The sequence below is a fragment of the Hypanus sabinus genome, chromosome 10 (genome assembly GCF_030144855.1).
Source record: "Hypanus sabinus isolate sHypSab1 chromosome 10, sHypSab1.hap1, whole genome shotgun sequence".
NCBI classification, from domain to species: Eukaryota; Metazoa; Chordata; class Chondrichthyes; order Myliobatiformes; family Dasyatidae; genus Hypanus; species Hypanus sabinus.
The window spans coordinates 74,108,045-74,132,741 of record NC_082715.1 but is presented as its reverse complement, the minus strand read 5'-3'; the positions used below and the strand labels follow the sequence as shown (position 1 = coordinate 74,132,741).

The 24,697-nt window shown below is 41.6% G+C and overlaps 1 protein-coding gene across 5 annotated transcripts in view; it reads right to left on the bottom strand.

The window, feature by feature from the left end:
* The window catches only part of mlip (muscular LMNA-interacting protein), a 102,176-nt gene that overhangs the window by 72,443 nt on the left and 5,036 nt on the right, over nucleotides 1–24,697 (bottom strand). Inside the window, exons 1-2 of one of the 5 annotated variants that reach the window (XM_059982079.1) lie at nucleotides 14,466–24,671; nucleotides 9,773–9,827 (exon numbers count right to left, since the gene is read on the bottom strand). The exons of 1 other annotated variant lie outside the window; for it this stretch is intronic. Coding sequence is in view for 3 of the 4 variants with exons in the window: in XM_059982077.1 (XP_059838060.1) it covers nucleotides 14,466–14,477 (12 nt within the window). In the remaining variant the exon portion in view is untranslated. Of the gene's footprint in view, nucleotides 1–9,772; nucleotides 9,828–14,465; nucleotides 24,674–24,697 lie in introns of those variants that run through there. 3 more of the 5 variants (XM_059982077.1, XM_059982076.1, XM_059982082.1) reach the window with 3 other exon arrangements.

Sequence of the window (24,697 nt, the reverse complement as noted above, 5' to 3'; positions counted from 1 at the left end):
CTACTACCATCGGGCAGGAGGTGTAGAAGCCTTAGGTCCCACACAGTCAGGTTCAGGAACAGTCACTACCTTACAAGCATCAGGCTCCTGAACCAGTGGGGATGGCTTTACTCACCTCATCACTGAACTGATTCCACAACCTACTTACACGGACTCCACAGCTCCCTATTATTTATTTACTTGCTTTTATTATTTACACAATTTGTCTTCTTTTACCCATTGGTTGTTGTCAGTTTTTGCTATTTATAGTTTCTCATAAATGTTATTGTATTTCCTTGTTTTCCTGTGAATGCTTGCAAGAAAATGAAGTTCAAGGTGGAATTTGGTGACAAATATGTACTTTGATAATAAATTTACTTTGAAGTCTGAAACCAACTTACCAAATATAAGATAAGATAAGACATAGATACTGAAGATACTAGAATCTGGAGTAATAAACAGGTAAAAATAAAGGGGAAAAGAATCATGGAAAAATATTTTTACACCACATCAAGTTGAAATCTGGAATGCACTGTACACAAATGTGATGGAAGAAGGTTCCATTGTGTCATTCAAACTGGAATTGGATAAATATATCATGGCAAGGGGTTGCAAGTCTGTAGGGATAGGGTCAGTGGGTGAAACTTGAAATAAGCCAGTTTGGACATGATAGGCTGAATGGCCTTTATGCTGTAATATTCCCTAATTCTCTGACACAAGAGTCTCTGCAAATGTTGGAAATCCAGAGTAACACTCACAAAATGCTGGAGGAACTCAGTAGGTCAAGCAGAATCTATGGAGAGGAATAAACAGTCAACATTTCAGGCCAAGGCTGTTCATTAGGGTTCCTCCAGCATTTTGTGTGTGTTACCCTAATTCTTTGATTCTACAATCTATTATCTTCTACTGTAGTTACTGGAATACTTCCAAGTGTGGACTTAACTAGTGATACTATGCAGGAACATCGTTGTACAGATAATCGGTAAGGAGGAATCACTTACTGATTTATGATTTGAACAATCAGTCTTTCATTGCTCATTGTAAATGTGACACAGAAATGCACTGTCCAAGACACATCAACAGAACTCAGACCACAGAACACAAATCCATAAACTAGCGATTATACAGTCATAATTTCAAAGAACACGACAGCTCAGAAATAGACCCTTCAGCCCATCTTTTCCATGTCGAACTGTTATTCTGCCTAGTCACATCAACTCGCAGCCAGACCATAGCCCTCCATACCCCTCCGTACTTATTCAAATTTCTCCTAAATGTTGAAATAGGATTAACATCCACCACTTCCTCTTCCAGCACGTTTTGCACTTGTACCACCCACTGAGTGAAGACGATTCCCCTAGATTCCTCTTAAATATTTCACCTTTCAGCTTTAACCTGTGAGCTGCAGTTTTAGTTTCACCCAACCTCAATGGAAAAAGCCTGCTTGCATTAACCCTATTTCCAACCCTCATAATTTTGTATATCTCTATCAGAACTCTCCTCATTCTCTTACGCTCCAGCAGGTAAAGTTCTAACCTATTCAGCCTTCCCCTATAACTCAGGTCCTCAAGTCCCAGCAACATTCTCTCTACGTTCTTTCAATCTTACTGATATCTTTCTTGTAGGTAAGTAACCAGAATGCACTCAATACTCTGAATCTAATCTCATGAATGTCTAATCCAATTTCCAAATAACATCCCAATTCCTGTACTCAATACTTTGATTTATGAGGGCCAATGTGCCATAAAGCTCTCTTTATGACCCTGTCTGTAATTATAATGCAAGTTACATTAGATCCATAATTTATTCAAACTCACCTGCTGTGGGTCTTGGAGTTAACCTGACAATACACTCTTCATTCCTCAGTTCAGTGGAAGAAATACGAGTGTTTGTGTGATCACACTAACGGTGCAAGGAATGATAATTTGAGTGCCAGGAATAGTGAGGCTGTTTCAGAGAAATGTGCTGACAAACTTCTATTTATGTAAATTATTGAGTGGGCCTTAAGCAAGCCCTTAGGAATTTCTAGCCTTCAAATGTCATCATGAAGGGACAAATACCAATGACTTGAAACCGGCTGCCAGCTACACTAATTGTGTGAGGAAGCATTGTGCTTTTAACATGTGGTTTCACTGTCAGGTATATGGTGGTCGGTATAAAGTTAATGCCACGCTGATGAACGATCCCAATCAGGAACGTCTGGACCGGATCCTTTGAAGTTAGAACACAGAACAGTAAACAACAGGAACAGGACCTTCGGCCCACAATATTGTGCCTATCCAATTAACTTAGTAATCAAATGGTCAAGCCTCTAGCTACACATATCCTTCCATTTTCCTCACATTCATGAGCCCGTCTAAATTCCCTTTAAAGTCTCTAACGTATATTAGGTTCAAAAACTAGGTAATGATTGACATCTTGAAGATTATAAGGCTACCCAGGAAGGAGCATAAGAATGAAATTAGGAGAGCCAGAAGGGGCCATGAGAAGGCCTTGGTGGATAGAACTAAGGAAAACCCCACGGCATTCTATAAGTATGTGAAGGACAGGATGTGAGAGATTAGGACAAATCAAGTGTGACAATGGAAAAGTGTGTATGGAACCAGAGGAGATAGCGGATGTATTTAATGAATACTTTGCTTCACTACAGAAAAGGATCTTGGCGATTGTAGGGATGACTTAAAGCGGACTGAAAAGCACGAGCTTTTAGAAAGAGGATGTGCTGGAGCTTTTGGAAAGCTTCAAGTTAGATAAGTCACCGGGACTGGACGAGATGTACCCCAGGCTACTATGGGAGGGGAGGGAGGAAATGGCTGAGCCTCTGGTGATGATCTTTGCATCATCAGTGGGAACGGAAGAGGTTCCAGAGGATTGGAGGGTCGCAGATGTTGTTCCCTTATTCAAGAAAGGGAGTAGAGGTAGCCCAATAAATTGTAAACCTGTGAGTCTTACTTCAGTGGTTGGTAAATTGATGGAAAAGATCCTGAGGAGCAGGATTTATGAACGTTTGGAGAGGCATCATATGATTAGGAATAGTCAGCATGGCTTTGTCAATGGCAGGTCGTGCCTTACGATTTGAGGATGTGACTAAACACATTGATGAAGGTAGGGCTGTAGATGTAGTGTATATGGATTTCAGAAAGGAATTTGATAAGGGATCCCATGCAAGGCTAATTTAGAAAGTAAAGAGGCATGGGATCCAAAGGGGACATTGCTTTGTGGATCCAGAACTGGCTTGCCCACAGAAGGCAAAGGGTGGTTGAAGATGGGTCATATTCTGCATGGAGGTCGGTCACCAGTGGTGTGCCTCAGGGATCTGTTCTGGGACCTCTACTCTTCGTGATTTTTATAAGTGACCTGGATGAGGAAGTGGAGGGATGGATTAGTAAATTTGCTGGTGACACAAAGGTTGGGGGTGTTGTGGATAGTGTGGAGGGCTGTCAGAGGTTACAGTGGGACATCGATAGGATGCAAAGCTAGGCATAAAAGTGGCAGATGGAGTTCAACCCAGATAAGTGTGAAGTGGTTCATTTTGATAGGTCAAATATGATGGCAGAATATAGTATTAATGGTAAGACTCTTGGCAGTGTGGAGGATCAGAGGGATTTTGGGGTCGGAGTCCATAGGACACTCAAAGCAGCTGCGCAGGTTGACTCTGTGGCTAAGAAGGTATACGGTGCATTGGCCTTCATCAATCGTGGGATTGAGATAAGGAGCCAAGACGTAATGTTGCAATTATATAGGACTCTGGTCAGACCCCACTTGGAGTACTGTGCTCAATTCTGGTCACCTCACTGCAGGAAGAATGTGGAAGCCATAGAAAGGGTGCAGAAGAGATTTACAAGGATGTTGCCTGGATTGGGGAGCATGCCTTATGAGAATAGATTGAGTGAACTCGGCCTTTTCTCCTTGGAGCAACGGAGGATGAGAGATGACCTGATAGAGGTGTATAAGATGATGAGAGGCATTGATCGTGTAGATGGTCAGAGGCTTTTTCCCAGGGCTGAAATGGCTAACACGAGAGGACACAGGTTTAAGGTGCTTGAAGTAGGTACAGAGGAGATGTCACAGTAAGTTTTTTTTTTACGCAGAGACTGGTGAGTGCATGGAATGGGCTGCCGGCAACGGTGGTGGAGGTGGATACGAAAGGGTCTTTTAAGAGTCTCCTGGACAGGTACATGGAGCCTAGAAAAATGGTTAACCATAGGTAATTTTTATAGTAAGGACATGTTTGGCACAGCTTTGTGTGCTGAAGAGCCTGTATTGTGCTATAGTTTTTCTATGTTCTATGTTCTATACCTCCAGCATCTCTCCAGGGAGTGCATTCCAGGCACTCACCACTCTCTGTATCAGAAACTTGGCCCTCACATCTCATTTGAAATTAACCCCTCTCACCTTCAATGCATGCCCTTGGGTATTAGACATTTCAAGTTGATGACTGACAACAGATAATGTCTGTTGTCAATGACCATACAACACAGGAGCAGAATTAGGCAATTCGGACTATTGAGTCTGCTCTACCGTTCAATAATGGCTGATTTATTGTTCCTCTCACATTTCTCAGCCTTACACTCTCATTTTGGCCCTTCTCTTTAGCTTTCCACATTCCCTCCCACCAGTGCCCTCTTCTGGCCTCTCCCAGACACACCCTCAGAAATTAATTCACTGGAAAGGGAAAAGATTTCAAACTTTCAAGTTCAGCAATAGGAGAATAATTGAAGAACTCATTCAGAATTTTTGCAGAGGCAAGTTCAAATGACAAGTCCATAAGACAATAAAACACAGGAACAGAACAAGGCCACTTGGCCCATTGGTTCTGTTCCACCATTTCATCATGGGTGATTTATTTTCCATCTCAACACCACTCTCCTGCTTTCTCACCATAACCCTTGATGTCTTACCAATCAAGAACCTATCAACCTCCTCTTTAAATATACCCAATGAAACTATTGTGTGACTTCATCAAAGACAAACTATGTATATTATCAAAATATGTATATGTCACCTTAAGATTAATTTTTCTTGCAGTCCTTTACAGGAAAATAAATACAATAGAATTTATGAAAAGCTGTACATGAACAAAAACTGACAAACAGCCAATGGGCAAAAGACAAATTGTGCAAAATGATATATAATACTGAGAATATGAGTTGTTGAGTCCTTGAAAGAAAATGTTTGAGGTGGAATTAGTTCAATGTTGAGGTGAGTGACGTTATCCACACCAATTCAGGAGCCTGATGATTGTTTGGTAATAACTGTTCCTGCATCTGGTGGGATGAGACGCAAGGCTTCTGTACTACCTTCTCGATGATAGTAGCAAGAAGAGAACATACCTGTCTGGTAGTCAGATTCAGGTAGCACAGTGGTTAGCTTAACATCTTTCAGCACCAGTTACAAGGTCCATGGTTCATGGTTCATTTCCTGTCACTGTCTGCAGGGAGTTTATACATTGTCCCTTTGACCAAGTGTGTTTCCTCCACATCTTCCAGCTTCCTCACACATTCCAAAGTACAGGTTACAGTTAGTGAGCTGTGTTCATGTTATGTTGGCACCAGAAGTGCAGCAGCACTTACGGATTGTCCCTAGCACAATCCTCACTGATAGGATTTAACACAAAATGACCAATTTCACTGCATGTTTTGATGTACATGGGTCAAGTAAAGCTAATCATTATCGTTTAATCCTTCAGTCAGGAAAAGCATTTTCACAGGAGTCACAAGTCGCTCGCTTCAGAATCATTTCCTAAATATTTGTTTCTTTTTTTAACCAGATGAAATAAATTAAACGTAGCTATCATACAGATGTTAGTGTCAATCTTATCATGACTTCGGGCCTAGTTAAGCTGTTTACAGACATGAGTTATTAATAGGAGTTTGGTAGACCTATAAATAATCACCAAAGTGAAAATAGGCTATGTACGAACAAATAAAGTGAGTAAAATGAGTTCCCAACCCTTTTCATGCCCTGGAGCCTTACCATCAACCAAGGGCTCCATAGACCCAAGGTTGAGAACCCTTGGTTGGGACCACACTACATTATTTACATTTATCTTGTTATTTTATTTTTATTTCGAGAGACAACATGGTAACGAGCCTTTCAGGACCAATGAGCCCACACAATTACACCCATGTGTCCAATTAACCCCCTAATCCACATGTCTTTGGAATGTCGGAGGTAACCTGAAGGAAACCCAGCTGGTCATGGGGTGTACATACAAACTCCTTGTAGACAGCTGGCACTAAAGTGTTGCACTAACTGCTGCACTGTTCTACGTTCTATACAGGCAGCTGCTGGTACTGACCCAGTTAAAGACAAAATGGAATAGATTCAGGAATCCCATGGAAGTTGCCTCCTTACGGATAGCAGTGGAATTGATCCTGGGTCACTGATGCTGTAATAGTGTCAAGCTAACCGCTACGCTACCAATCTTTTCTCAAGTTGAATAAACAAGACGTTTATTTGAAATGAACCGTTCATTGCTGAAGTCACACTACTTTTAATTTCAGCACCTATTTTTGGTTTCTTGGGTAGTGTCTGGTCAAGGAAGGTCACATGTAGTATTATTAGGGCCTAAGAGTGGGGATCTCCTTCAACATCATTTGTCGAATAGGAAGGCAAGAGGTGGCAGAGTGTAGTGGACACAGCCCAGTCTATCACAGACACTGCCCTCCCTACTATTGAAGGTGACTACATGATATCAAATGCCTTCATCATCTTGGTCCTTCCATCTTCTCACCATCAGCGAGGAGGTTGGAAACCTGAAGTCCCAACCCACCAGGTTCAGGAACAGCTACTTCCATACAACCAACAGGTTCTTGAATTGACCTGCGCAAGCCTAACCCTACCTTTGTAACAAGGCACTACAGATAACCTCTTGCACTTCCATAGACTCGTCTTGAACTTTTTTTTTGCACTAATGTCTAGATTTTCATCCTTTTTTTCACTGACTTATATAAGTTATGTACTCTGTGCCTGTGCTGCTGCTGTAAGAAAGTTTTTCATTGTGCTACAACTCACCAGACCTGTGCAGATGACAACAAACACAACTGTGAAGATTGGGGAATGTTGGTAAAGTTCAGAAAATTAAATGGGGGCGTCATGATTGTAATGGTCCCTCACTGAATGCCCCTGTCTGTCCTATGGTTTCTTTATCTTAAAACATAGAGCAGTACAGCACACTGTAGGTGAGCAATGTGCTAACCTTTAAAAGGCTCCACGATCAATCTAACCTTTCCCTCCCTCATAGCCTCCATTCTTCTATCACCCACACGCCAATCTAAGAGTGTTAAACGTCCCTAATGTGCCTATCTCTACAATCACAGGCCTCACTTGGAGTACTGTGAGCAGTTTTCTGCCCCTTGTCTTACAAAGGATGTGCTGAAACTGGAGGGATTTCAAAGGAGGTTCACAAAAATGATTCCAGGATTAACCAGCTCATTATATGAAGAGCATTTGATGGCTCTGTGCCTGTAACACTGGAATTCAGAAGAATGAGGGGTGCCCTGATTAAAACCTATCAAATGGTGAAAGGCCTTGATAGAGTGAATGTGGAAAGGATGCTTCCTATAGTGGGAGTGTCTAAGACCAAAGGACACAGCCTCAGAATAGAGGGGCGTCCTTTTAGAACAATGATGAGGAATGATTTCTTCAGCCAGAAAGCAGCTGTGGAGGCCAAGTCTTTATGTATTTAAGGCAGAAGTTGATAGATTCTTGATTGGTCGGAGCATGAAGGGATATGGGGGTGGTGGTTTTGGGGGGGAAGACAGGAGGTTGAAGCTGAGAGGAAATATGGGTCAACCATGTTGAAATGAAGGAGCAGACGATAGGCCAAGTGGCCTAATTCTGTTCCTGTATTTTATGATCTTATGGTTTTATATCACCTCTGATAATGCATCCAGGCACCTACAGCTCTCTGTGTAAAACCCTTACTTCTACAGTCTCTCCTAAATCTTCCTCCACTCACCTTAAAGGGATGCCCTCCGATACTGGCCATTGCTGCTCTGGGAAAAATGTGTTGGCTGGCTACTTGGTCTATGTCTCTTATAATCTTATACATAGAACGTAGAATATCACAGCACAGTGCAGCCTACCTAAAGCAGCAACATTACGTCATTATTCTTGAACTAGTGAAGCCCAGCACACTATACTCCTTTTTAACCACCCTATCAACTTGTGCAGCAACTTTGAGTGGTCTATGGACTTGGACTCCAAAGTCCCAATGCTCCTCCATATCCCTAATTACCATGTCATTAACCCTGGATTCTGCCTTTGAGTTCAACCTTCCAAAGTGAATCACTTCGCACTTTTCCAGATTGAATGCTACAGGTATATGTCACTTCTCAACCCAGCTTTTTATCCTATCAGTGTTCTGTTGTAACTTTTGAAAACCTTCTGCTCCATTCACAACACCACCAACCTCCTGCTGTCCGAGAATGAAGGGATTAGGTCTACTCCAGTCAGACTGTCACACTGTCCAGTAAATTAGTCTAATGCCATCTGTATCTGGTAAGTGACAGAGCCTTGGTTACTTTTGAAAGAGGAGCAAGAACAATGTACAGGAAGGAAGCAGTAATGTATCCTGCAAGCTGAAGGCAAATATTGGAGGGGGTGCTAACTTCAATATTAACAGCAGGAGTGAAGAATTAACATTGCAGAGACTGTCATGTTAATTTAATCTCTGGATTGGTTGAAATATTTCAGATTAATCTAAAGAAACAAATAATTCACATTTATATAGCAACTTAAATTACACTAGGATATCTAAACTGTTAAATGGATTTATTATTGTCGTGTGTAGCAAGATACAATGAAAATCTTTGTTTTGAATGCCATACATACTGATCATTTCATCACATTGCTACATGGGGTAGTAGAAGGGAAAACTAACAACTTACAGTATAAATTGGTAAATGGTTTATTATAACAAGATGTGCTGAGGTACATTGGAAGACTTGTTTTGTATGTCACCCATTTCATCACCTCAGTATGTTGTGGTAGTACAAAGGAAAGCAATACAATATATACATTTGTAAATTGCTTTATTATTGTCACGTACTGAGGTACAGTGAAAAAGATTGTTCTGCATACCATCCATACAGATCATTTCATCACATCAGTACAAATGCAAAGCAACAACAGAATGCAGAATCAAGTGTTCCTGTCACAGAGAATGTGATATGTGGGCAGATAATAAGGTGCAAGGCCATGACAAGGTGAACTGTGAGGTCAGGAGTGCATCGTTTTGTACTATGGAACTGTACAGCAGTTTTATAACAGTGGGGTAGAAGCTATCATCGAGTCTGGTGGTACATGCTTTCAAACTTTTGTATCTTCTGTCTGATGTGAGGGGGGAGCGAAGAGAGACTGTCTGGGGTAGGTGGTGTTTTTAATTATGTTAGCTCAAAGTGTTCTCATGGCCAAAGAACTACCTAAAAGCTATCACAGCTAGAAAATAACACAAAACTTCACAATACAGAGACTGAGCTCTGAGAGGACTATGGCCACACCTCACTGTAATCATAACCAGAGATTGTTAGGGCAATACCTAGCCATCTTATCATTAATAATTTGCTCGCTTCTTACTTCATGTTGCCTTTGGCACATATTCACAAAGTATACATGCATGAAAATTATCTTTTTATAACAGAAACACAGTACATCACAAACATGACAAGTATAATTCCAGGAGAGGAATTACACAATTTTCAACTTTCTTTCCCATAGCTCAATAATGAAGCAGCCCATGGCAGGATTTAAACAATATCCAGACTTGCACCCCTTCACCAGATCTCACCTGTCACCTGCCAGCTTAAATTTTTCCTCCTCCCTCCACCTTCTTATTCTGTCTTCTAAAAAAGTTAAGATTAAAAATTAACTTTGTTTGTCACATGTACATTGAAGTATTGAAACTTACAGTCAAATGCATCATTGCATTGTATCAAATCAGTGTGGACTGTGCTGGGCAGACCACAGTATCACCATGCTTCTAGTATCAATATAGCATGCCCACAGCCCATTACTCTAATCTGTACTTACTTTGGAATGTGGGAGCTTTTCCAGACCTAATTAAAGATTAAAGATTAGCTTTATTTGTCACATGTACATCACAACATATAGTGAAATACGTCATTTATGGCAATGCCCAAACACAGTCCGAGGATGTGTTGGGTGCAGCCTGCAAGTGTCGTAATGGTTCCACTGCAGTAACAGCATGCTCAAAACTCACGAACCCCACCTGACCCATACCCGTTTGGAATGTGGGAGGAGACCAGAGCTCCTGGAGGGAGCCCATGTGGTCACGGGGAAAATGTACAAACCAAGTGGGAACTGAACCGGTTTGCTAGCGCTCTGAAGTGTTACACTAGCTGCTATGCCAAGTTGTTTGTTGTTCCAGGTCAACATTTCAGATTGATGACAGTTCATCAGACAGGAGAAACAAGAGATAAGTCAACCTTTTAGTTTCAGAGAAAGGGACTCAGACAAGAGGCAAGGATTTTGCACCTTGGCTCTCGAGGAACAATGTTTCATTTAGATGTACACATGCGTATGGTTCAAAGACCATTAAACTTCAACTTGAACTTGAGACACGAGGTGATCAAAAGAATGAAAGGAATAAAAAAGGAATAAAAAGAATAAAACAGTAAGGTGAGGGGGGCACAGTAGAAGCTAAATGATGGTTTAAGGTTGAAGGAGGTACAGGTTAGCTGAGCGTGTGTTCTCAAGCAGGTGTAGGTGGGTAAAGAATGAAATACCAACTTGAAGGAAAAGCTGGGGAGAAAATGTGAATGCAAAACTTGATACAGACACAAGATCCAGAACAAGAAGTTAACTTACATAAATAGCACACACAAAATGCTGGAGCTTCTTAACAAGTCAGGCAGCATCTAAGGAGGAAAGGTTTTGGGTTGAGACCCTTTAGTACACTTAATTAGCTCTTGGCCGGAACCATCAACTGTTCATTCCTCTCAACAAATGCTGCCCGACCTGCTGAGTTACATCACTGAGTTGCTTTGTTGGTGTATATTTTTATCAATTCTATTACATTTCTTTATTGTCATGTAAATTCCTCAAAGAAAATGAATTTCTTGATAGTATTTGGACTCTTTGGGTAGAAAATGTCTGTTACCCTACTGTATCTCTAAATGAATAAATAAAATCTACTGGAGGAACTCTGGGTGTCCAGCAACATCTGTTACAGGGAAGGAATTGTCAACATTTCTGGTCAAAACCCTGCATCAGGACTGAGGATGGAGAAGGGAGATGGCCAGTATAAAGAGGAGAAGGCAGTTGGCAGATTGATTAATTATGGTTGCATATACTGAGATAAGGTGAAAAGCTCAGTTTTGCACTGCAGATCTTTCCAAGCACAAGTGCAACGGGGTGGGACAAATAGCAGAATGCAGCATACAGTGAACCTGTTACAGAGAAAGTGCAGTGCAGGTAGACAGTAAGGTGCAAGGACCATAACAGGATAGATTGAGAGATCAAAAGTTCACCTTTAGTATATAAGAAGTCAGGAAGGAAGTGGCATGAAAAAGTTTGGTCAGAAAGGTGAATGTTAAGAAAGTTTCTGAAAGGTGAAATGACAGCAAGATCAAGATCTGAATCAAAATGTTGTATTCTGAAAAAAAAAGCATGATTTACGTTTATGGCTTTCTTGTGAATGCTGCTTATCTGCTGCTGTGTGCCTGTGAAACTGCTGTGATGTGGGGTGCCAGGGTGGCATTGCAGTTGGCACAATGCTTGAGGAGATGGCAACACCTATAAGCAAACTGGTACGTTCCTTCCCATATGTGTGTGGGTTTTCTCTGAAAGCTCCAGTATCCTCTCAGTCCAAAGATGTACTGGTTAGTAGGTCATTGTAAATGGTCCTGCAATTATGCCAGGGTTAATCAGTGGGCTGCTGAGAGGACCGGAAGGGCCTGTTCCACAGCGTATCTCTAACTAAATACAGAATAATAAAAAGTAAGCTTTTCATTGGCCTCGTGCAAACATGTACTTCTGACAATACACCATTCAACTTTGACTTCTACGAGATGAAGGAGAAACTGTTCAGTCTTCGATACCTCCACTCTAGAACCATATTCACACATGGAACATAGAGGAGCACAGTGCAGGCCCTTTGGCCCGTGATGTAGCACTAACCTTTTAACCTACCCTGAGATCCATCTAACCCTTCCTTCCTACACATGTCCTCCATCGTTCTATCATTGCTGTGCCTATTCAAGAGTTTTTTTTAAATGCTCCTAATGTATCTGCCTCTACCACCACCCCTGGCAAAGCATTCCACGCACACACCACTCTATGTTAAAAAAAAAACTGCCTCTGATATCCCCTTATACTTTCCTCCAATCACCTTAAAATTATGCTCCTTCATATTAGCCACTTCTACCCTGGGAAGAAATAATTGGCTATCCACTCAACCATGCTTCTTATCATCTTGTAATTTATTGTCAAACATACAGGTAACACTTCTGTATCATGTTCGGTCATGGAGCTATGGTGCACAGGTGATACAATAAGATATTAAGACCATAAAACATAGGAACAGAATTAGGCCATTCAAGTCTGCTTTGCCATTCAATCATGGCTGATTTATTATTCCTCAAAACCTGATTCTCTTGCCTTCTTCTCGTAACCTTTGACACCCTGACTAATCAAGAACCCATCAACCACCAATTTAAATATACCCAATGACTTGGCCTCCAAAGTTAACTGTAGCAATGAATTCCATAGATTTACCATCTGCTGGCCAAAGATATTTCTCCTCATCCCTGTTCTAAAGGTATGTCTTTGTATTCTGAGACTGTACCCTCTGGACTTACACTCCCCTGCGATAGAAAATATCGTCTCTATGTACACTCTATCTTTCAATATGTGATAGGTTTCAATGAGATCCTCCCTCATTCTTCTATAGTCCAGTGAGTACAGTCCCAGAGCCATTACCTGTGTCTGTACTTGTGCATGTGACAATAAATTTGATTTTGGATACTTTGATGTTTGCTGAAGTTTCTTTCCTGTGTTTACTCAGATTTAGGGTACACACTGATCATTTCACTCAACTGATATTTGTAATAATCAAGGCTACAACATTCAAAAACTTAGAGAAGCTCTTAAAAAAGGCAAAGAGGAAATGCTCCAAAATCTGCTTTATTTCATTAACTATCATTTGAAGAGGTTTAGTGAAAAAGCTGGGTAAAATGGTCTAAAAAGGATGAATTACACCTTAATTTAGCAGTGTTATAGTGAGATGCAGTAATCGACATTAGTGGTCACTGAATTAGATACACCTCTACACCTGCTTGTTAATGCAAATACCTAATCTGCCAGTCATGTGGAAGCAACTTAATACATAACAGCATGCAGACATGGTCAAGAGGTTCAGTTGCTGTTCAGACCAAACATCAGAATGGGGAAGAAATGTGATCTAAGTGACTTTGACTGTGGAATGACTGTTGGTGCCAGGTGGAGTGGTCTGAGTATCTCAGAAACTGCAGATCCTCTGGGATTTTCATGGACAAGAGACTAGAAGTTACAGCAAAAAAATCAAATAAACATCCAGTGAGCAGTTCTGTGAGCTAAAATGCCTTGTTAATGAGAGAGGTCAGACAAGAATGACCAGACTGGTTTAAGTTGACTGGAAGGTACAGCAGCTCAAATAGCTATGTGTTACAACAGTGGTGTGTAGGAGGACATCTCTGAATGCACAGCACTTTGAACCTTGATAATTTTAAGGAGATTTGAGGAAAGTATAAGGGGGATGTCATAGGGAGTGTTTTTTTAACATAGAGTGGTGTGTGTGTGGAATGCCTTGTCAGGGATGGTGGTAGAGGCAGATACATTAGGGGCATTTTAAAAACTCTTGAATAGCAGAAGACCACAAACATACACTCAGTGGTACAAGAGGTACATATTTAATAAAGTGGCCACTGAGTATATATCCCATGTAGTGGAAATCTCTTGCAAAGATGAATTTATTTGCAGCCACTTTCTAATATAATCCGTCTGGAACATGATAAGCTGGCAAAGCAACGTTAATAGTTTATGGAACTATGGAACTATTTATGGAACAGCTGAACTGTCCAGATCAGCAACAGAAAATTCTGCTCAACATTACCCAAACCCAAGTTTCCAAGTAGTAGTCTACATTTAAAAAGAGAATGTCAGTTGACATAGAATTATTTCATTTAGTTTTTAATTAGAGGCACAGCACAGTAACAGGCCCCTCCAGTTTAACAAGCCTACAGTGCCAAATTATACACATGTGACCAATTAACCTACTAACCCATACATCTTTGGAAGCAAGGAAGAAAGCAGAGCACCCGGAGGAAACCCATGCAGTCATGGGGAAAACATGCAAACTCCTTACAGACAGCACTGAGAACTGAACCCAGGCTGCTGGAGCTCTAATAGCTTCATGCTAACCACCACCTGTCTCTGCCATCCTTATTAACCACCCAAGTTACATTAATTGTATTAACACTTACCATCGACTTCATCACAGAACACTGGCCTTTCTTCTCTTTGAGTAAAGGATTCTGTAAAGTGACAAACGAACAATGTTCAAAGGAGTCACTATGTTTGTAATTACCACTCACCAGTTGATATTACCCTGTGGGAGGTTTAACTGCATTGAATTTCACTAAGGCTGCCAGGCATCATGTTTCACAGGGGAGCTATAGAGTCATAGAACACTACAGCATAGAAGCAAGCTCCTTAGCCCATCTAGTGCGTGCAGAACTATTATCTACCTAGTCCCATTGAGCTGCACCTTGACCATAACCCTCTATGCATCTCCCATCCCTGTTCTTATCCAAACATATCAAATTTCAGAGTTCAAAGTGAATTCATTATCAAAGAACATATATGTCACCACATACCACCCTGAGGTTAATTTCCTTGTGGGCTTTCACAGTTGATACAAAAAAAAAACACAATAAAATCAATGAAAAAACTACACAAATATGGACAAAAAAATACAGCCTATGTGCAAAAGATGACAAACTGTGCAAAGACAAAAAGAAAAACAAATATTAAGTAAATAAATCAATAAATGATATTGAGACATGATTTGTAGTGTCCTTGCAAATGAGTCCATCGGTTGTGGAAGCAGTTCAGTGTTGAGGCGAGTGAAGTTATCCATTCTGGTTCATCAGCTTAATGGCTGAAGGATAATAATAACTGTCTCTGAACCTGGTAGTGTAGGGCCTTGTATCCAATTCCTGAGGGCAGCAACAAAAAGAGAACATGTCTGGATGGTGGTGCTCTTTGATGATGGATGTTGGATTCTTAAATGTTGAAATCGACCCCAAATCCACCACTTCTGCTGGCAGCTCATTTCACACACTCACCACCCTCTGAGTGAAGAAGTTCCTCCTCATGTTCCCCTTAAACATTTCACCTTTCAGCCTTAACCCATGATCTCTAGTTGTAGTCTTACCCAACCTCAGGGAAAAAGCCTGCTTGCATTTGTCCTATCTATACCCCGCATAATTTTGTATACCTCTGTCAAATCTCCCCTCTTTCCTCTAAACTACAGGGAATAAAATCCTAATCTATTCAACCTTTCCTTATAATTTAGTCCCTCAAGACCCAGCAACATCCAGGTGGAAGTTTACCAAGGAAGAGGCTCAGCTCAGCAGCAAGACCTGTGATATTTCTGCCAGACACTATCATGTCCATGGGCAAGCACATCGCACAGATACATTTTTCCAGCCAGGACACTGAAGACAGAAATGGGGAGGTTACACTGTAGATACACAAGATGCTGGTGAGGCTGCATTTGGAATACTGTGTTCAGTTTAGGTCACTTTGCTATGGAAAAGATGCCAAAACATTGGAAAGAGTACAGAAATAATTTATGAAGATGCCACCAGACTCAAGGGCTGGGTTATAAGGCCAGGCTAGGCAGGTTAGTACATTGTTCCTTGGCATCTCGGGGACATTCCAGAATCAGAAGAAGCTGCAGAGGGTTAAAAATTCAGCCTGCTCCTTCATGGGTATAGCCTCCCGACCATCAAGGATACCTTCAAAAAGCAATGCCTGAAAAAGGTGGCATCAATCATATAGGAACCCCATCACCCAGGAGTTTGAACTGTGGCCATTCAGTCGACAGGAGAGTAAAAGGAAGAGACAGCTTCACACGGGTCCACAACTGAAGATTAAAAAAGCAGCATTTCACAGCAGTTTTCAGAGTTTAAATTATGGCCAATCAGTAAAGGTGAATAAAAATAAGGCAGGGGCAAGCAGACTGACCATTATTGGAGTGGCTATTGTGCGAGTGGGCCAGTGTTAAAATGGAAAGATCTTAACGTTGGCTAATCGGGCTTGGGCAAGGTAAAAACATAGAAACACAGAAATGTAGAAAACCTACAGCACAATACAGGCCCTTCAGCCCACAAAGCTGTGCCAAACATGTCCCTACCTTAGAAATTACCTATGGTTACCCATAGCCCTCTATTTTTCTAAGCTCCATGTACCTATCCAGGAGTCTCTTAACAGACCCTATCATGTCTGCCACCACCAGCATCACTGGCAGCCCATTCCACGCACTCACCACTGTCTATGTAAAAAACTTACCCCTGACATCTCCTCTGTACCTACTCCCAAGCACCTTAAAACTGTGCCCTCTCATGCTAGCCATTTCAGCCCCGGGAGAAAGCTCTGACCATCCACATGATCAATGCCTCTCATCATCTTATACACCTCTATCAGGTCATGTCTCATCCTCTGTCGCTCCAAGGAGAAAAGGTCGAGTTCACTCAACCTATTCTCATAAAGCATGCTCCCCAATCCAGGCAACATCCTTGTAAATCTCCTTTGCACCCTTTCTATGGTTTCCACATCCTTCCTGTAGTGAGGCGATCAGAACTGAGCACAGTACTCCAAGTGGGGTCTGACCAGGGTACCATATAGCTGCAACATTACCTCTTGGCTCCTAAACTCGATCCCAAGATTGATGAAGGCCAATACACTGTATGCCTTCTTAACCACAGAGTCAACCTGCGCAGCAGCTTTGAGTGTCCTATGGACTCGGACCCCAAGATCCCTCTGATCCTCCACACTGCCAAGAGTCTTACCATTAATACTATATTCTGCCATCATATTTGACCTACCAAAATGAACCACTTCACACTTATCTGGGTTGAACTCCATCTGCCACTTCTAACCCCAGTTTTGTATCTTATCAATGTCCTGTTGTAACCTCTGACAGCCCTCCACACTATCAACAGCATCCCCAACCTTTTACGTCATCAGCAAATTTACTAACCCATCCCTCCACTTCCTCATCCAGGTCATTTATAAAAATCACAAAGAGTAGGGGTCCCAGAACAGATCCCTGAGGGACACCACTGGTCACTGACCTCCATGCAGAATATGACCCATCTACAACCACTCTTTGTCTTCTGTGGACAAGCCATTTCTGGATCCACAAAGCAATAAACCCTTGGATCCCATGCCTCCTTACTTTCTCAATAAGTCTTGCATGGGATAAGCATCTAGTATGTCTCTTCTTCTTTATTCTTCATTCCTCATCTGCTAAGGCATAGCTAGAGCAGAGAGAATGACTCCATGGGCAGTGTTATGTTGTTTAGGTAAGGCGTGGGAATCCTGGGAGACTACAGCCTCTGAGGTAACCACATCTGCACCAGTTGCATCAAGCTGCAGCTCTTCAAACAACATGTTGAGGAACTGGAGCTGCAGTTCAATGACCTTTGGCTCATATGGGAGAATGAGGAAATAATAGAGAAGAGCTAATGATAGGGAGGTAGCCACTCCAAGCAGCCAGTATAGAGTACCCTGTGGCCATTCCCCTCAATAATAAGTACACCACTTTGGATACTTGGATACTGGAGAGACGGATGACCTATCGTCTCTGGCACTGAGTTTGGAACTGTGGCTCAGAAGAGAAGAGAGGTGAAGAGGACTGCAGAAGTGAAGGAGATTCCGCAGTCTCTGGATCTCAGTCTCATCTCTGGATTGCTGCCTATGCCACTTGCCAGTGAGGGTAAGAATAGGAGTATTTGACAGATAGATACATGGCTGAGAAAATGGTGCAGGGGTCAGCAGTTCAGATTTCTGGATCATTGAGATCTCTTCTGGGGAAGGTACAATGTGTATGAAAGGGATGGGTTACACCTGAACCTAAGTGGACCAAAACATCGACTGTACTCTTATCCATAGACGCTGCCTGGCCTGCTGAGCTTCTCCAGTGTTTTGTGTGTGGACCAATATCCTTGCAGGTAGGTTTTCTAGCACTATTCAAGAGGGTCTAAAGTAATTTGGCATTCAGATGGGAACCAGAGTGATAGCATGGTGGATGGGGTATTTGATTTACAAACTGAGACTGCTAGCAAGGAGAAACAGATGATAGGGAAAACTGCAGTCAACAGGATGAATTGCAAAGTAAAATAGGGACAAAATCAAAAAGGGTGATGAATACAGGACTAAAGATGTTATATTTGAATGCATGCATTATACAAAATAAGGTGAATGAACTTGGGGTGAATAAGGTGAATGGCACAGTTACAGATTGGCATGTATGAAGTTGAGGGCATCACTGAGTCATGGCTGACAAAAGATTTTAGCTGGGAGCTTAACATTCAAGATTCATATTGTATCAAAAGGACAGGGCAGATAGGCAGAGAGGGTGGGGTAGCTCTGGAGGTAAAAATGCAATCAAGTCATTAAAAAGAGGTAACACAGAATTGGAAGGTGTAGAACTAAGATACTGCAAAGGTAAAAGGACCCTGATGAGAGTTATATACAGGCCCCTGAACTGTAGCAAAGATGTGGGCTACGAATTACAACAGGCATGTCAAAAGAGCAATGTTATGATGGGCATGGGGGATTTCAATATGCAGATAGATTGGGAAAACCAGGTGAGTACTGGATCCCAAGAGAAAATATTTATCGACTGCCTATAAGATGGCCCTTTACAGCAGCTCATGGCTGAGTCTGGATTGGCTAATCTGGATTAGATGTGCAATGAACTGGAATTGATCAGAGAATTTAGAGTAAAGGAACCTGAAGATGTGATTGATCATAATATCATAGAATTCACTCTGCAATTTGAAAGGGAGAAACTAAAGTTGGAATTGTCAATATTACAATGGAGTAAAGGGAATTACAGAGGCATAAAAGAGGAGCTAGCCAAAATTGATTGGAAGAGGTCACAGGAGTCTACGTTGGGACAAATTTTTTAAAGTTATATGTCAGTGATTTGGGTGATGGAATTGATCTCTTTGTGACCAAGTTTGCAGACGATATGAAGATAGGTGGAAAAACAGGTAGTGTTGAAGAAGCAGGGAGGCTGAATATGGATTAAAATAGATTAGGAGAATGGGCAAAGAAGTGGCAGATAGAATACAGTGTTGGAAAGTGTATGGTCATGCACTTTGGTAGAAGAAATAAAAGCAAAGACTATTTTCTAAATGGAGAGAAAATTTAAAAATCCAAAAGAACTTGGGAGCCCTCATGCAAGATTCTTTAGAGATTAATTTTCAGGTTGAGTCAGAAGGTAAGTGCAATGTCAGCATTCATTTCAAGAGGACTATAATAAAAAAGCAAGGATGCAATGTTCAGGCTTTATACAGCACTGTTAAGTCCTCATTTGGAGTACTGTGAGCAGTTTTGGGCCCCTTATCTAAGAAAGGATGTGCTGACATTGGAGAGTGTTCAGAGAAGTTTCACAGGAATGATTTCAGGAGTAATAGGGCACTCCAATGAGGACTGATTGATGGCTCAAGGCCTGTATTCACTGGAATTCAGAAAAATGATAGGGGGTGGAATCTCATTGAAACCTTTCGAATATTGAAAGATCTTGATAAAATGGATGTGGGAAGGATATTTTCTATGGCGAGGGAGCTTAGGACCAGAGGGCACAGTCTCAGAATAGAAGAATGAGCATTTAGAAAAGAGATGAGGAAGAATCTTTTTATTAAGAGAGTGGTGGATCTGTGAATGTTTTGCCACAGACAGCTGTGTAGGCCAAATCATTGGGCACATTTAAGGCAGAGATTGATAGATTCCTGATTGGTTAGAGCATGAAAGGTTACGGGGAGAAGGCAGGAGATTGGGGCTGGGAGGGAAATGGATCAGCCATGATAGAACAGCAGAGTGACCTCAATGTGCTAAATGGTCTAATTATGCCCATATATCTTATGGTTTTATAGACGTGCCTTCTTCTCATTACTACCATTGAGGAGAGGAGGTACAGAAGCATATAGACACATATTCAATGCTTTAGGAATATTTCCCTCCACCATCAGACAAATGGTCCACGAACCCGTGAACACTACCTCAATATTTTTGCTGTCTTTTTGCTCTGCTTATATATACAGTATACTTCTTATTGTAATGTCTAGTATGTTTTATGTATTGCACTGTACTGCTGCTGCAAAACAACTAATTCCACAACATATGTCAGTGATAATAAACATGATTCTGATTCTGATTTAGGGATGACCTTTGAGAGTTGTATAAAATTATGAGGAGTATAGATGGTGAATGCCCGTACAGTAGTCTTTTCTCCCCCAGGGAAGGGGAACTAATAACCAGAGTGCCTAGTGTAGTTTTAAAGTAAGAGGTGAAAGATATAAAAGGGACCAGAGGAGTAATTTCGCAATACAGATGGTGGTGTCTGTATAGAATAAGGTGCAGAGGAACTGACTGAGACATGTAAAATAACAGCATTTAAAATACCTTTGGATAAATGCATGGATAAGAGGGGTTTAGAGAATATGGGCCAAACACAGGCAAATGGGATTAGCTTGCTAAGCATCATAATCGGCATGAATGAGTTGGGCTAAGCGACCTCTTTCCAAGCTGTTTACTCTACTGAAGCTACAACTTCCACTGGATACCTGTCATGACTCTTCTCTTCTCCTTACTTGCCCTCCTCCTTCCCTTTCTCCTGTGGCCCAGTCTCCTCCTTATCCTCTTCAGCCACCTATTCCTTCCCAGCTTCTCACTTCATCCCTCCTTCTCCACACACCCACCTGGACTCACCTATCATTTACCAGCTTCCCCACCCCTCAACTTCTTATTCTGGCCTCTGCTCCCTTCTTTTACACTACTGATGCAATATCTCTGCCTGAAATGTTAACTGTTTATTTTTCTTGAATATTGAAACCTATCAAATTTTGAAAGGCCTAGATAGTGGGGATGTGGAGAAGACACTTCCTATTGTGAATGAGTTTAGGACCAGTGGGCACAGCCACAGAACAGAGGGATGTCCATTTGGAGCAAAGATGAGAGGGACTTTCATTAGCCAGGGTGTAGTAAATCTGTGAAATTCATTGCCACAAATGGCTGTAGAGGCCACGTCATTGAGAATATTTAATGTGGAGGTTAATAGGTTCCTGATTAGTCAGGGTGCCAAAGGTTACAGGGAGAAGACACGAGAATGGGGTTGAGAGGGATAGTGAATCAACCACGGTGGAGCAGACTTGATGGGCCAAATGGCCTGATTCTGCTCCTGTGTCTTTGGATTATAGATAATAGATGCTGCCTGACTTGCTAAATCCCTCCAGCATTGTGTGTGTGGTGCTCAAGATGTTCAGCATCTATAAAATCTCTTGTGCTTACGACTCTTCTCTGAATTGCTTTCAGAAATTAACAACTGATGATACCCCACACTATTTATTCATTTATTTATTTCAGGAAACATTGCAGAATAGGCCTTTCATGCTGTGCCACCCAGCAATCCCCAGTTTAGCCCTAGCCTCATCATGGGTCAAGTTACAATGTCCAATTAACTTATTAACCGATAAGTTTTTGCACTGTGGGAGGAAACCAGAGCACTCAGAGAAAATCCACACATTCCATGTCCAAACTCCTTATATAGAATGCTATGACTGAGCCCTGATCTCCAATGTCCTGAGCTGTAATAAGGTCATGCTAACCACCAGAGTACTGTGGTGCCAATATTCAAGTTTCTATCTTAATGAAACATGACATAGATTGAGTAGGACTTCCTTAAAATCTTTCACTTTCCCCTGAAGCCATGTTAATTATCCAGAGATATTGGCTGCACATTGTTTTGTAGAAGAGTGCTGTGATCTCTGTCTTTTAATGTTATATGCTGTGACTGGTAGCAAACTTCAGCTGGGTATTTTCCCTCTCACCATGCAGATTCAACAATCAACGTTCCCTAGTGGAACAGTTGCCCATCAATAGAAACTTCCGGTCATGATAAACTCCATTAAACTGCTAAATTTGAGGAGATTTAGAATGCCACAAAGGCCCTTACAAATTTCCCTAGGTTTGTGGTGAACAGCATTAAGACTGGTTACATCACAGCCTTGTATGAAGGCTCCAAAGTACAGGATCACAAGAGATTGCACAGGGTCATAGACACAGCCAGCTTCATCACGGGCACAACCTTGCCCACCACATCTTCAAAAGACAACACCTCAAAAAGGTGGCATCCATTGTTAAGGGCCCTTACTATCCAAAAAACATGTTCTTCTCATTGTTACCATCAGGGCAGTGGTATAGGAGCCTAAGAACCCACACTCAATAATTCAGGAAATGCTTCCCACACTCACCCTCAGAGGCAATTCCTGCTATCGCAAACATCAAACATCCAGCCAGGCCATGCTTCCTTCCCACTGCTGCCATCAGGAAGGACCTACAGGAGCCTCAGGACCCACAGCACCAGGTTCAGGAACAGTTATTACCCCTCATCCATTAGGATCTTGAAGGGAATAACTTCATTCAACCTCATTCAATCCAAAACTGAACTTTTCCCACACCCACAGACTCACTTTCAAGGACTTTTGTTCTTATGTTCTCACTATTTATTGATAATTTATTTTTTTTTCTTCATTTTGTATTTGCACATTTTGCTATCTTTTGTACATTGGTTGTCTGTTTTGTTGAGTGCAGTTTTTCATTGATTCTATTGTGTTACTTTGTATTTACTTGAATGCCCACAAGAAAGTGAATCTCAGGGTTGTACATGGTGGCATACATGTACTTCAATAATAAACTTAATTTGATCTTTGAATAAGCTGCATGATCCATCTCGTAGAGCTGTTATCTCGGAGTGACTTCGATTCAGTCCTGAACTTAAGTGCCATCTGTCTGGTTTTGCCTGCTTTCTGTTTCACTGCGTGGGTTCCCTGGGATACTCTGGTTTCCTCCCACATCCCAAAGACATTAAAGAGAAATTTGATAGGGACATGGATGGGAGGGATATGAAGGACTATGGTCTAGCTGCAAGTCGATGGGACTAGGCAAATTAATAGTTCAGCACGACTGGATGGGCCAAAGGGCCCGTTTGTGTACTGTAGTGTTCTATGACTCTATGAGTTCGTGCAGATTGATAAGTTAATTGGTCATTGTAAATTATATTTAATACATAGCTGAGGGGTAGAATATAACCATAAGACCACAAGACCACAAGATATAGGAGCAGAATTCTGTTATTTAGTCCATTGAGTCTGCTCCACCATTTGATCATGGCTGATTTAATTTCCTTCTCAACCCCAATTACCTGCTTTCTTCCCATAAACATTAATGCCTTTACTAATCAAGAACCAATGAACACCTACTTGTATATGCTCAATGACTTGACTTCTGCAGCTGTCTGTGGCAATGAATTTCACAGATTCACCCCCTCTGACTAAAGAAATTCCTCCACATCACTGTTTAAAGGGATGTCCTTCTATTCTGAGACTGCGCCCTCTGGTCCTCCACTCCAGGAAACATCCTCTCCATGTCCACTCTATCTAGGCCTTTCAACATTCAAAATATTTCAATAATATCCCTGCTCATTCTTCTAAACTCCAGTGAGTACAGGCCCAGAGTCTTCAAACTCTCTTCAGTCATTAACACTTTCATTCCCAGGATCTTTCCCTCCTCTGGACTCTCTCCAATGCCAACACATCTTTTCTAAGATGAAAGGCCCAAAATTGTTCACAATATTTCAAGTGTGGTCTGACCAATGTCTAATAAAACCTCAGCATTACATCCTTGCTCTTCTATTCTAGTCCTCTCGAAATGAATGCTAACGATGCATTTGCCTTCTGGCAGGGAAGTATAGACAATTAGGTGGGATCAGTGTGGGATTACGGCAAGAGTGTATTTGAAGGTCTAAACAGTGTCAGTAGCCGGAAAGGCCTGTTTCCATGATGTATGACTCCATGACAAACAAAGGTTAAACTCCATGAGGACATATCAAAAACTTAGTTTGCTTTTATGACCCATGATTGGTCATGAATTTTGAAAGGGGCCACTTAATAGCTAACAGAGGGGCACCACAGCTAGTGTGATGCTATTACAGATCAGGATGTTGGAGTTGGGAGTTCAATTCTATAAGGAGTTTGTACATTCTCCCAGTGAACACATGGGTTTCCTCCAGGTGCTCAGTTTGGTCCCACATTCCAAAGACATACCAGTTAATAGGTTAACAGGTAAACTATCCTGTGATTAAGATAGGGTGAAACAGATAGGTTGCTGGGCAGTGGCTTTTTGGGCCAAAAGAGTCTGTTCTGTTTAGAGTTATTTATCTCTAAATAAATAAATATACGAGAAAGTGAACAAAAACAATATCAGCAGTGATTTGAGTTAAACTGTACATTAAATATAAGACAATGTCCCAAGGCACTTCCTATGAACTCCCTAGGTCAGGGGTCAGCAACCTTTACCACTGAAAGAGCCACTTGGACCCGTTTCCCACAGAAAAGAAAACACTGGGAGCCGCAAAACCCGT